The sequence below is a fragment of the Scyliorhinus torazame genome, chromosome 7 (assembly GCF_047496885.1).
Source record: "Scyliorhinus torazame isolate Kashiwa2021f chromosome 7, sScyTor2.1, whole genome shotgun sequence".
In the NCBI taxonomy this organism is placed as follows: Eukaryota; Metazoa; Chordata; class Chondrichthyes; order Carcharhiniformes; family Scyliorhinidae; genus Scyliorhinus; species Scyliorhinus torazame.
The window spans coordinates 107,136,301-107,149,794 of record NC_092713.1 but is presented as its reverse complement, the minus strand read 5'-3'; the positions used below and the strand labels follow the sequence as shown (position 1 = coordinate 107,149,794).

At 40.5% G+C, this 13,494-nt stretch overlaps 1 protein-coding gene across 5 annotated transcripts in view; it reads left to right on the top strand.

Annotated features, from left to right (window-relative positions):
* Positions 1-13,494, top strand: part of smg7 (SMG7 nonsense mediated mRNA decay factor) — a 197,609-nt gene that overhangs the window by 95,760 nt on the left and 88,355 nt on the right. For all 5 annotated transcript variants that reach the window (XM_072511232.1, XM_072511231.1, XM_072511229.1 and 2 more), the window contains exons 7-9: positions 8,336-8,486; positions 10,509-10,644; positions 11,761-11,923. In XM_072511232.1, coding sequence (XP_072367333.1) covers positions 8,336-8,486; positions 10,509-10,644; positions 11,761-11,923 — 450 coding nt within the window. The remainder of the gene's footprint in view (positions 1-8,335; positions 8,487-10,508; positions 10,645-11,760; positions 11,924-13,494) is intronic.

The window sequence follows — 13,494 nt, the reverse complement described above, 5'->3', positions numbered from 1 at the left end:
GGCTGCAAGATGACGAAGGCTGGGACTTTAATATTCAGTGGTAATTGACATTTCAGAGGCTTAGGAAACTTGGAAAATGTGGAGGGGTAGCTCTGTTGATTACGGGTGACATTAGTACAATAGAGTGATATGACTAGTTCTAAAGATAGAGATGGAGTCAGTTTAGCTAAAGATGATAAATAGTGCAGACTCGATGGGCCGAATGGCCTCCTTCTGCACTGTAAATTCTATGATTCTACGGTAAAGTCACTTGTGGGAGTAGTTTATAGGCCCACTAACAGTGACTACATTGTAGGATGGGCTATACAGGAATAAATCATGGGAGTTTGTGAGAAATGAATGGCAATTGTCTTGGGTGAATTTAACCTATGTGTAGACTTTACAAATCCGATTAAACTCCTCATCCAGGCTACCTTTGCCATAGTGTTCTCAGGGCAGTTTCTTAGAGCAGCTCGTTCTAGAGTCAAGCAGAGAGTAAACTATTCCAGATCTGTTTTAAAATTTGCAAAGCCAAGCAATAACCTCTTTATTTGTTGAGTTTAAGGTGATTAGCCTGATTACTCCTCGGTAAAGTGCTGGATTGTTTGTCATTCCACAATTGCTTAAGGATCTTGTACTGAGGCCCCAATTGTTGAGGTCGGCTGCGTAGTCTATCCTGAACCGATTTGGCATGGACCACTCTTTATTAGTTCAAATCCTCCCATTCAACAGATAGGGTTTCTCACAAGGAACTTGTAATTAACTTCTTGTGTTTCCCACTTCTTGATCCAAACTGTCTTTGCTGGTAGATCTTGCTCCGGAAGGATGTTCCATATAGAGCACCGAGATGGAAGGTAGATAAGTGCAACATGGATGGTTTAAATCCTTAGACCTTAGTCCCTGACCATCCATGTGGATATACAGTTCTTTTTTCGACATTGGTATTGCAGAAGGGAAGTGTACTGGATATAGTTTTTGAGGGATTCAAAGTGAGATGCCACATGCTGCATGATCCAGAACTGGTAATTTAAGACCATAAGACATAGGAGCGGAAGTAAGGCCATTCGGCCCATCGAGTCCACTCCGCCATTCAATCATGGCTGATTTCAACTCCATTTACCCGCTCTCTCTCCATAGCCCTTAATTCCTCGAGAAATCAAGAATTTATCAACTTCTGTCTTAAAGACACTCAACGTCCCGGCCTCCACCGCCCTCTGTGGCAATGAATTCCATAGACCCACCACACTCTGGCTGAAGGAATTTCTCCTCATCTCTGTTCTAAAGTAAATTTGCAGCAAGACAGGGATAATCAATGACCTAATCGTAATAGTAAAGGTGCCCTGAGGTAATGAGTGATGAGTTTCACATTCAGTTTTGAGGAAGAGAAGGGAGGGTCTATATCTAGTGTATCAAATTGAAAAAAAGGAATAGTGGCTGGTCATAAATTGGGCAAAACCGGGCAGCAAGGTGGCGTAGTGGTTTGCACTGTTTCCTCAAGCGCCGAGGTTCCAGGTTTGATCCAGGCCCCCGGGGTCACTGTTCATATGGAGTTTGCACATTCTCCCCGTGTTTGTGTGGGTTTCGCCCCCACAACCCAAAGATGTGCGGGGTAGGTGGATTGGCCACACTAAATTGACCCTTAATTGGAAAAGATGAATTGGGTACTCTAAATTTATATTTAAAAAAATAAATTGGACAGATATTAAAAAACAGAAGAATGACTAAACGAATGAGGGAGAAATAGAGTACGAGCGAAAGCTAGCTATAAATATAAAAATGGATAGTAAAACATTCTACAGGTATTTAAAAGAGGAAAACTTTAAGCAAAGTGAGCCGTGGCTCTCCAGAGAGAGAGTTTGGGTAATTAATAATGAAAAATAAGGAAATAGATCAATAGAACAGGCATTTTTAATCTGGGAATTACATTTTAACAGGGGACACAAATAACATCCCAGAAATAATTGTGAACCAACAGTTGAAAGGTTGGGAGGAACAAAAAACAATTAAACTGAAAAAATTATTAGATCTGAAAGCTGACCAATCCCTAGGTCTTGATAGACTTCATCCCAAGGCTTTAAATGAAGTGGCTGCTGAGATGATGGATACACTGATAATTTTCCAAAATTCACTCTAATCTGGAAAGTTTCCATCAGATTGGAAAATAACTAATGTAACTCCTCCATTGAAGAAAATAGAAAAACAGAAAGCAGGAAACTACAGGCTAGTTAGATTAATATCATCATAGTTAAAGTGCTGGAGTCTATTATTAAGGAAGTCAGAGCAGTAAGGTAACCTCAGTGCAGTCAGGCAGAGTGAACGTGGTTTTGTGAAAAGGAAGTTGTATTTCACTAATTTATTATAGTTAATTGAGGACATAAAGAGCAACGTGGAACCTGTGGGAGGCATTTGGTAAGGTGCCACATCAAATGTCCTAATCAAAAGTAAGAGGTCATGGTGTAGGAGATAACATATAGTATGGATAGAGGATTAGTTGGCCAACAGGATGCAGAGGATGGGCATAAATATTTGGGTTGGCAAAATGCAACAACTGGCCGCAGGGATCAGTACTGAGATGTCAACTATTTGCAATCTATATCAATGGCTTGGATGAAGGGACCAAATGTACAGTTGTTAACTTTGCTGATAACAAAGATAGCTTGGAAAGTAGGCTGTGGAGAGGACGTAAGGAGTGTGAAAAGGGATACAACGAGGTTAAGTGAGTGGGCAAAGGTTGAGCAGATAGAGCATAAGCATAATGTGGGTAAGTGAAATTGTCCAGTTTGGCAGGAGGCAGGAGGAGCAGAAAATCATCATTAGGACTCTGGATCGAGGTGAGCTTGTACAAGAATTGCAATAAGTCAGCATGCAGGTACGGCAAGTGATTAGGGAAGGGAATTGGTGTTTATTGCAAGGGGATTGGAGTATAAATGTTGGGAGGTTTTGCTACAGTTGTTGATGAGACCACATCTTGAGAACTGTGCACAGTTTTGGTCTCCTTGTTTAACAAAATATATAATTACAAATATATGATTACATTCGACTGATTTTTGGGATGAGGGTGTTATTTCATGAGGAAAGGTTGGATTTATGCCCATTGGAATTTGAGAATGAGAAGTCTTATTGACAGGGTAGATGCGGAAAGGGCATTTTCCCATGGGAGAAACTAGAACTAGGGGACACTGGTTGGAAACAGCCCATTTTTAACCTATGTGCCGTCATTACTAGAAGAAGGAACTGAGGGCATCGTTGCTAAGTTTACAAATTATACGAAGATATGTAGAGGGACAGGTTGTGTTGAGGAAGCAGAATGGCTGCAGAAGGACCTGGACAGGCTAGGAGAGTGGGCGAAGAAGTGGCAGATGGAATACAATGTAGAAAAGTGAGAGGTTGTGCACTTTTGGAAGGAAGAATAGAAGCATTGATTTTTTTCGAGATGGGAAAAGGCTTCGGAAATCATAAGCTTAGGAGCCCGAGTTCAGGATTCTCCTAAGGCTAGCATGCAGTTGGCAGTTAGGAAGGCAAATGCAATGTTAGCATTCATGTCGAGAGGGCTAGAATAGAAGAGCAGGCATGTACTATTGAGGCTGTATACGGTTCTGGTCAGACTCCATTTGGAATATTGAGAGCAGTTTTGGGCCCCGTATTTAAGGCAGGATGTGCTGGCCTTGGAAAGGGTCCAGAGGAGATTCACAGGCATGACCCCGGAATGAAGGACTTATCATATGAGGAGCGGTTGAAGGACTCTGGGTTTGTACTCTATGGAATTTAGAAGGATAAGGAGGATCTCATTTAAACTTAGAGAATACTGAGAGGCTTAGGTAGATAAACGTGGGGATGATGTTTCCAGTAGTAGGAGAAATTAGAATCTGAGGGCACAGCCTCAGACTGAAGGGTCGATCCTTGAAAACCGAGATGAGGAGGAATTTCTTCAGCCAGATGGTGGTGAATCTGTGGAACTCGTGCTGCAGAAGTCTGTGGAGGCTAAATCACAGAGTCTGAGACAGCTAGAAAGGTTCTTGATTAATAAGATCAGGGCTTATGAGGAGAAGGGGATGAGAAACACATCAGTCATGAATGAACGGCAAAGCAAACTCGATGGGCCGAATGGCCTACTTCTGCTCCTATGTCTTATGGTCATATTACTACTAGTGACTGGTTCCATTTGCTGGTGATGTCAGTGTGTACCACCCCTCCTGATTTCACTTTTTTAGTGAAGGGATCTATTGTGCTTGCAGCCATTCAAATTTAAGTTGTCCAATCTTGCTTCAAAGGTTCATAGAATTCTCTTATGGGATTCCAATTTTTATCTGATTTCCCAAAGCAATGCAGTAGCAAGCTGTCGTCTTGTGTATCGCAAAATGCTGTCAAAAAGCAAGCAGAGACAGAATATAGTGTTATTTTCCCTTGCAAACTTAAAAATGCCTAATTTTCTTTCTTATTAAATGTGATAATAAGATAAAGTTAGTAACATAGGGTTGTATAGTTGTCCGAAGCTGGTGACAATGGGAAAAATGGATCATTCCAGACACTGATGAAGCTCTGGCGACAGTAGATTGTGAAGCACTGCTCGGAGGTTTGTGTGGCACTACTTTGCTCTCATTGTGCTACATGTGCACTTGCATTCAGAGCTTTTTCTTCAGTATTTGAAGGAAACGGCATGTTACACGAGTTGGTTTGAGAACTGGACTGTTTTCTATGCATATGTGGGAAAGTAGAAACTTTAACCACCATGGTACAGAATATGCAAATGTTTAGTGGCACTACCATTGTGCTAAATGGGTTAGACTTCAAACAGATCTAACAACTCAAGACTGGGCATCCATGAGCAGTTGTGGGCCATCAGCAGCAGAATTATACTCAACCACAATCTGCAACCTCATGGCCCAGCATATCCCCCACTCCACTATTACCATCAAGCCAGGGGATCAACCCTGGTTCATTGAAGAGTTCAGGAGAGCATGCCAGAAGCAACAGCAGGCATACCTAAAAATGAGGGGTCAACCTGGTGAAGCTACAACACAGGACTATTTGCGTACCAAACAAAATAAGCAGTAAGTAATAGACAGCTAAGCGATTCCACAACAAACTCATCAGATCTAAGCTCTGCAGTCCTGCCGCATCCAGCCGTGAATGGTGATGGACAACTAGACAACTCACAGGAGGAAGAGTCTCCACTAATATCCCCATCCTCATTGATGGAGGAGCCCAGTACACTGCAAAAGACCAGGCTGAAGCATTCGCTATAATCTTCAGCCAGAAGTGCAGAGTGGCTGATCCATCTTGGTCTCCTCTGGAAAACCCCAAATTCACAGATGTCAATCTTTAGCGAATACGATTCACTCCATGTGACATCCAAGAAATGGTGAGGGCACTGGATACTGCAAAGGCTATGAGCCCTGACCATATTCCGGCAATAGTGCTGATGATTTGTGCTACACACCTTGCCACACACCTAGCCAGCTGCTCCAGCACAGCTGCAACACTGATATCTACCTGGCAATATAGAAAATTGCCCAGTGTGTCCTGTTCACAGGAAACAGAACAAATGTAACCCAGACAATTACGGCCCTCTTAATCTACTCTCCATCAGCAAAGTGATGAAAGGAGTCATCAACAATACTATCGAGTGGCACCTACTCAGCAATAACCTGCTCACGGGTGCTCAGTTTGGGTTCCGCCAGGGTCACTCAGATCCTGACTTCAGCCTTGGTTCAAACATGGGCAAAAGAGCAGAATGCCAATGGTGATACGAGAGTGACTGCCCTTGACTTCAAGGCATTTAATGGAGTATGGCATCAAGGAACCCGAGTCAATGGGAATCCGGGGGGGGGGGGGGGGGGGAGGGGGGGGGGGGGAGGGGGGGGGAGGAGAGAGCGAGACTCTCTGCTCGTTGGAGTCCTAGGCTCAACTATCTTCAGCTGCTTCATCAATGGCCTCCCTTTCATCATAAGGTCAGAAGTGGGGTCAGATAATTAAGCAGTTCTTGTTCAAATGCAGCAAGACCTGGACAATATCCAGACTTGGGCTGATAAGTGGCAAGAAACATTTGTTTCCCGTAAGTGCCAGGCAATGATCATCTCCTACAAGAGAGTATCTAACCATGGCATTACCATTGCTGAATCCCCCACAATCAACATCCTTGGGTCTGCCATCTACAAGGCACAAATCAGGAGTCTAATGGAATACATTCCACTTGCCTGGATGAGTGCAGCTCCAACAAAAACCTTGACACCATCCAGGACAAAGCAGCCCCTTGATTGCTACCGTCCTACAAACTTGCAGTCCCTCCACCACCGACAAACAGTGGCAGCTGTGTATGCCATCTACAAGATGCACTGTGGGAACTCGCCAAGGTTTCTTAGGTAGCACCTTCCAAACCCACAACCTCTAGAAGGACAAGAACAGATTCCTGAGAACCCCACTACTGGAGGTTCCCCTCGTCACTCACCACTCCAACTTAGAAATATATCACCGTTCCTTCACTGTCGCTGGATCAAAATCCTGGAACTCCTTTGCTAACTGTAGCAGGTCAAAAAGACAGCTCACTGCCACGTTCTGATGGGCAATAAATGCTGGCCCAACCAAACGACGCCCACATCCCGTCAATGACTTTTATAAAAAAAAAAAAGATCCCCTGCTTCCTGCACAGTGGCCATAAATCCAAAGCCATACACTGGGGTACAGCGGCATTGGTTTTTTTTTTTTTTGGGGGCACCCCTTCCAATTATTTTTTTCCAATTAAGGGGCAATTTAGCGTGGCCAATCCACCTAACCTGCACATCTTTGGGTTGTGGGGATGAAACCCACGCAGACACTGGGAGAATGTGCAACTCCACACTGGCAGAGACCCAGGGCTTGGATTTGAACCCGGGTCCTCAGTGCTGCAGTCCCAGTGCTAACCACTGCCACATGCTGCCCTGTATTTTGTTTTTTTTGCACACCTGTGGACCAGTGCACATGTGCAAATGTGTATTGGCAGCCAGCTTTGCAATCAACATGGGTTGGCAGGAAACAGTTTTAAAAATAAGGGACCTCCCATTTTAGACAGAGGAGCGGAATTGTTTTCTGAGGGTCACGGAGTCTGTGGAACTCTTTCTCCTAGTGAGGGGGGGGGGGTGTCATTGAAAAGTTTTGAGGTGGATAGATTCTTGACTAACAAGAATAACAAGGTATTGGGGTATGCAGGAAAGTGGAGTTGAGGCCACAAACAAATCAGCACTGATCTTCATGAATGGCAGTGCAGGCTTTAAGGCCAGATTTCCATCCCTAGGGCAGCACGGTGGCGCAGTGGGTTAGCACTGTTGCCTCGCGGCGCCAGGATCCCAGGTTCGATCCCGGCTCTGGGTCACTGTCCATGTGGAGTTTGCACATTCTCCCCGTGTTTGCGTGGGTTTTGCCCCCACAACCCAAAAGATGTGCAGGCTAGGTGGATTGGCCACGCTAAATTGCCCCTTAATTGGAAAAAATTAATTCTGTATTCTAAATTTTTTTTTTTTTAAATTTCCTTACCCTAACTCGTATTTCATATATTTGATGTGGAGATGCCGATGTTGGTCTGGGGTCGGTACAGTAAGAAGTTTTGGTGTTGTAAGACTTCTTACGATTCATATGTTTGAGTCAATAAACACGGCGGTTTGTTGCAATATATTTAGTTCAGGGTCCGTGCAAATAGGGAATTCCTTTTTCATTTGAATGCATCAAAATCTGGTGAATGATTCACGAGGGCTTACAAATGCGCATCAATCTTGGGAACCCATTACAGGATTTAAGTTTTCAAGTTGGGATCCTTTAGCAAAAGGCATTTTGATTACAATGGACTCTCAATTTCTCCCTTTGTGATCAGATTTCTGAATATGGATAAAACATCAGAAATTCCACCCTAAATAGAGGATCCTGCGCCATCTGCCCTATGTTGATAGAGTGCATTAAATGCTATTTTTTAAGATCAAGTAAAAAGGCAGGAAATGCTAGAAATACTGTAGTTAAGTTAACATGTTTGAAGACAGCTGGTTAATGTTTCAAGTATCCATATTGCAACTGACAGTTGTCAAAATAGCTTCAATTGCCTACCAAAGGAAGCACCTGACCGAAAATAGGTGGTAACTTAAGGCATGAGTAACCAGTGAGACCAAGTGGAATCATTCTGAAAAAATGTATACACAAAATAATACCGTCACTGAAATTTTCTGACTGGTTCTGTATCTATAACGTAGTAAGACTTTCCAGCTAGAGGATTGTAGCTGACATTAGAAATGGGGTTTTGATGGGGGAGTCGTAATAATGGGTTATAGCCCACGGGCAAGCTTTTGTAGGAAAGTGCTATATTTTGAATTAAATGTTACTTTTTCCATTTCAGGTCAACCATACAATCAGCTGGCCATTCTTGCTTCCTCTAAAGGTGATCATCTTACAACCATTTTCTACTATTGCAGAAGTATTGCTGTCAAATTTCCTTTCCCAGCTGCTTCTACAAATCTACAGAAAGCGCTTTCTAAAGCTCTAGAAAGGTGAGCAAAGAAATGCACCAAAATTACTCAATGCTGATAAATGAGCACGGCCCACTGTTTGCGAGACCTGTCCTTGCTCGTTTAATTTCTATATAACATTTTACACTGGAAGTTCAAGATCAAAATGATGCAGTGCCCTCTAAAGGACACCCAGGATCTGCATGAACAGGACAAGTAACTGTGTATTTTAGTGCTGAATCAGGAAGTGTAAGTTCAAATATTCAAATGTCAGATCAGGAACAGAAAGCAAATTAGAGGAAAAAAATATATATCAAAAGAAAAAGGAAAATACATGATTTTTTTGAAAAGAAAAGTCTACAATTAAAATCTGAAGAAGAATAAGACTCCACACCTGTGAAAGTTGATTTTCCATGCCAGAGAGGTTTGGCTGTAATTAAGATTTATCCTGTCATTAACAATGGCATTTGGGTTCAAATGAATTCCCTGTAGTTAGTTTAGTCCAGACCTAAAGGTGTAAATACAGGAACATGACAGCATTCAAATTGACATTGGACTTCTCAGCAACATCTCGATTTTTGTGTTTTAACTGGGCACCTGTGCTTGGCAGAGGTTACTGTCCGATTTTGTGGACTTATTGTGATGGCCACTGTTGACCTCATTTTTTCAGTAAATTATATGGATTAAATATTGGTCCAGAAACCGTAAACTCCAATATTCCTATTTTCAACTATTTCTCCAATGTTACAAAGTTTACTCCAACTATATATCCCGTCACATTCTGGGCTTTTCTGCATTTTTATGCAGAAATTTAATTTTTTTGATTTAATTCGTTTATCACAAAATAATTCCATTGTGCTTGTTTATTAACTACTTAGTACTTAAAATATTTTTATCTGCTTTTAATTTTGGCAAAAACAATTCCTTTGATGTAAAAGTTCTAGCACAGAAAGAGGCCATTTATCCATATTGCTCCTCGCTGGAGATATTTTTACATAATTCTATTTTATTTCTTCTATGCACTTTTATATTCAAGTGATTATGATTTTAATTGTAACCAAAGTATTATTTGCCCCAACTTCTGGTGACTTATTTTAAAAATAATGTTTCAGAAGCTTTTGCTTTCTTTCACACCTCTACTTTCTCTCTTCCCATGCCCCAAAACCTCTCACTGGTGTAGGAAGCTAGAAATATTTAATAGGAGTAGGCCATTAAACACCTTGAGCCTGACCCGCAATTCAGTGAGATTGAGATCATGGCTAATCGTGGCCTAACTCCATATACCTACCTTTGGCCCCCTGAATATCTTTGCTTAACAAAAACCCAGCTATCTTAACAACTGTTCTAGCTTCAATTGATCTTTATAAGAGAGTTCCAAACCTCTACCACCCTTTGAGTGAAGACGTTCTTCCTAACATATCTTCTGAACAGTCTAGTCCTAATTTTTAGACACTTCCCCCTAGTTTTAGAATCTCCAACCAGTTCATCTTTATCTTCCCTGTCTTTTCCTGTTTAATATCTTGAGCACTTCAATCAGATCTCCCCATAACCGTCTAAATTCTAGCGAAAACAGGCTTAACCTGTGTAATCTCTCCTCCTAACTCAACCCCTGTAGTCCAGGTATCATTTTATAAACCTGCGCGGCACTCCCTCCAAGGAATAAGTCAATCTCTTAAATATTTCTAACTGTTCTCCCACTGTTTTTCTAGTTTACGTTTTCCTTACAATTTATCCAGCTGAGTATATTATGAATGCATGATCTAAATCTCCAGATAAACATCTCTCATGTTCTTCCAAACTATCTGGATAGTTGCTTTCCAAAACTATTCTGAAATATCTGATAAATTACTCTGTCAATCTTTATCAAAATTAGATTAAAGGTTTTTTGAGGATTTAAAAATATTGAATGTACAGAATGACTTTCAGTACAACTTATTATGTATGAATTGCACTAGAGATGATTGGAAATGTAACACTTTTATTAGCCATTTGTTTTACTTTGCAAAAGTAATTCTTCAGTTGTATTACATTAATGTTTGTTTTTCATGGTTTGCTATTTTGCAGCCGTGATGATATGAAGATGAAGTGGAATGTTTCTGATTTCATAAAAGCTTTCATTAAGTTCCACGGTCATGTATATTTGACCAAAAGTTTAGAGAAATTGTGTACTCTGAGAGAGAAGCTGGAAGACCAGTTCAAGGTAAGAAAGGTGCATTTTAGCAGTGGATACTGGTTTCATGTTTTAAGTTCCCACTGCTACAGAAAATAGATTGTTCATGAGTTTCGCTGATTTATTGTTGCCACTTCTGAAAACAATTGTGTGAAAGTAAATCGAGGAATTTACTGTATTTGAAAGATCATTTAATTGGAATTGAATTAAATTTGGGAAGAACTTTACATAGTTAAGAAATCCTAACAATTTAAGCACAGGTAAAGTAAATATTGTTATCCAATGCTCTACCAATTTGAATTCTCTACAAATCAGATGTTTCCTTAATGTAAATCATAGTTTTTACCAATTTTGAAGTTACCAAAATTATTTCTTTTATACTGTATTAATTTATACTTAAGTTTATTTTTTATCGTTGAAGATTAGAAGTAAGATGAGTACTGTTATTTCCTTGCTGCGTACTGGAGAAGCTGTCTACATTTGTGGACTTCTCTCTTCACCCCCCCCCCCCCCCCCCCCCCCCCCCCCACCACCACCACCACCACACTAAATTTAAAAGTAACAGTGGAGAATCTACCTATCCCACATAAAAACAATCGTATTTGAGATCTATACATTTTACTACAAGCCCAGGTATAAATTCGACAACCAGTTTTGTCTCAGTTTTCAGTTGAAAAGAATACAGTGTACTTTAAATAAAATTTGAAAAGATATTTTAATGGTAATTATCTTTTCAAACATTACATTCCTATTTTTCTCGTTTTCTATTGTTTAATTCAAATTACAGGATAATTTCATCCTTGCCAGGCGCATCCTGTATATGCTAAGATATCTGTTCCCTATGATTTACAGATTTTTCCACTTTGTAATTTTCTTTAAAAAAAATTATAAAAAAAAAAAAAAAGCTCTCCTTTTTCACATTTTCTCCCACATTTACATCCATCAACAATAAACAATAATCAGCAGATATGTCAGTCCCCATAATAACAATGATCCCATCTACCCACCGACCCCCAAACCTCAACCCGCATGTTTACATAAACAAATGACGAAAAGGAACACGTTGTAATTTTCAATTCCTTCATTCTCCTTTTGTGGAGTTTTGTCTCGCAACCATAATTCTGATTTAAATTTGATTATTTTCAGAGACTTCTTCCTCAGAAGGCATTTAGTTCTCAGCAACTTGTGCATCTCACAGTCATTAACCTGTTTGAGTTGCACCATCTCCGTGATTTCAGTACTGAATCCGATGACCATAGTTATAGTCAAGAAGAACTGCTGTGTTGGACACAGCTCCTGGGTCTCTTCAGTAAGTGATCCTTCCTTTAAAACAAGTTTCTGTTTAGTAAAATAGTCATGTTTGAAGCATCTGTTACACATGGTGAGATGATCAGAAGTATGAAATGGTTTTAAACTACGATTAACTCCATCAAAGTCTGAAATGGGATTTAAAATATTTTCCAGATTAGATTAGGTGCCAAATGGGGCACTATGAAGTAATTACATTTTGGAAAACTAATTTTTTTGGCAGTGAAAGCAGTTGGACTGTGAAGAAAGCAGTTATTCAGAAATCAATTAACTTGTCTTGAAGAACTGCAATTTTGAAGACATTTTATATTGGTCAGGAAAGTTGCTGTCTCTTTATCATAAATTGGTGATCAGAATTGCAGCCAAATCTAATTAACTGCTGAAAAAGCACATTGAATGCAAATGTATTTCTCGAAGTTAGCATTTAATAATTAGTGGCTTTGTCATAACTCGACATTTCTTTAGATGACGTCGCTAAGTGACATGTATTCATGCTGTATTTTGGGGTACATTTATGCAGACCCTCGTCCTATCAAACTTCTAACACTGTGCAAAATAACTTTGGAATTAGTAATTTCATTCAAACAGTTAATTTTTTTTTTCAGGAAAGAAAGTTGGGCAACATCTAACCAAACCATTGAAACCAGAGCTTGAGGGTTTGATGTAATTCATCAGGCCATTACATTCTACTTAAAACCTATGAATCGTGTTTTCCCCCTTGAGAGAAGTAAGCATAGGACTAGTTCTGTTGGGGAGTATTTAAACTAGTGTGGCAGGGGGGTGGACTCCCAGGAGTAAGATCAGATAGGTCAAATTCAGATCGGGAGTATGAAGGTAGAACATTAGCTAATGATGTAGAAGGTGTAGCAATAGACTTACAGGAGAAGCAAAGTTTTTTTTAAAAAGTGTCCAGCAAGGGAAAATGGTGGGGTTAAACGTTTATACTTCAACACAAGGAGTATTGCAAAGATGAGTTAAGGGCACAGGTTGACACATGGCAGAAGGATGTCAGTGCTATAATGGAATCCTGGCTAAATGTGGGGCAAAATTGGCAGCTCAATACCCCTGGTTATAGAATCTTCAGGCACTGGAGTGGGAGATTTAAAAAAAGGAGGGGGTGTAGCACTAATTGTTAAAGAATCTATTCCAGTTGTGCGAAGGAATGATATACAAACATCGAGGCTTTATGGGTTGAGCTTAGAAATAAAAACAGGCAATCTCACTACTGGGAGTATACTACAGACTCCCAAATTGTGAAAGGGGGATAGAAGAGTAGGATCCTACATAAATATGTAGGATAATTTCTGCCTGCAAGAACAAGACGGCTATAATAGTAGGAGACTTATCCCATTATCAACTGGGATTCAAACAATACAAGGGGAACTAAGAGAGAAAAATTCATGCAATGTCCAGGAAAGTTTTTCCAACCGATTAGTGACAAACCCAATGAGAGGAGATGCAATTCTAGATGTAGTCTTGGGGAACGAAGAAGGGCAAGTGGGTGAAGTGACAGTTGGCGATCATATCGGGGATAGATCCAATCCTCATTAGATACAGGGGAGATACCGGAGG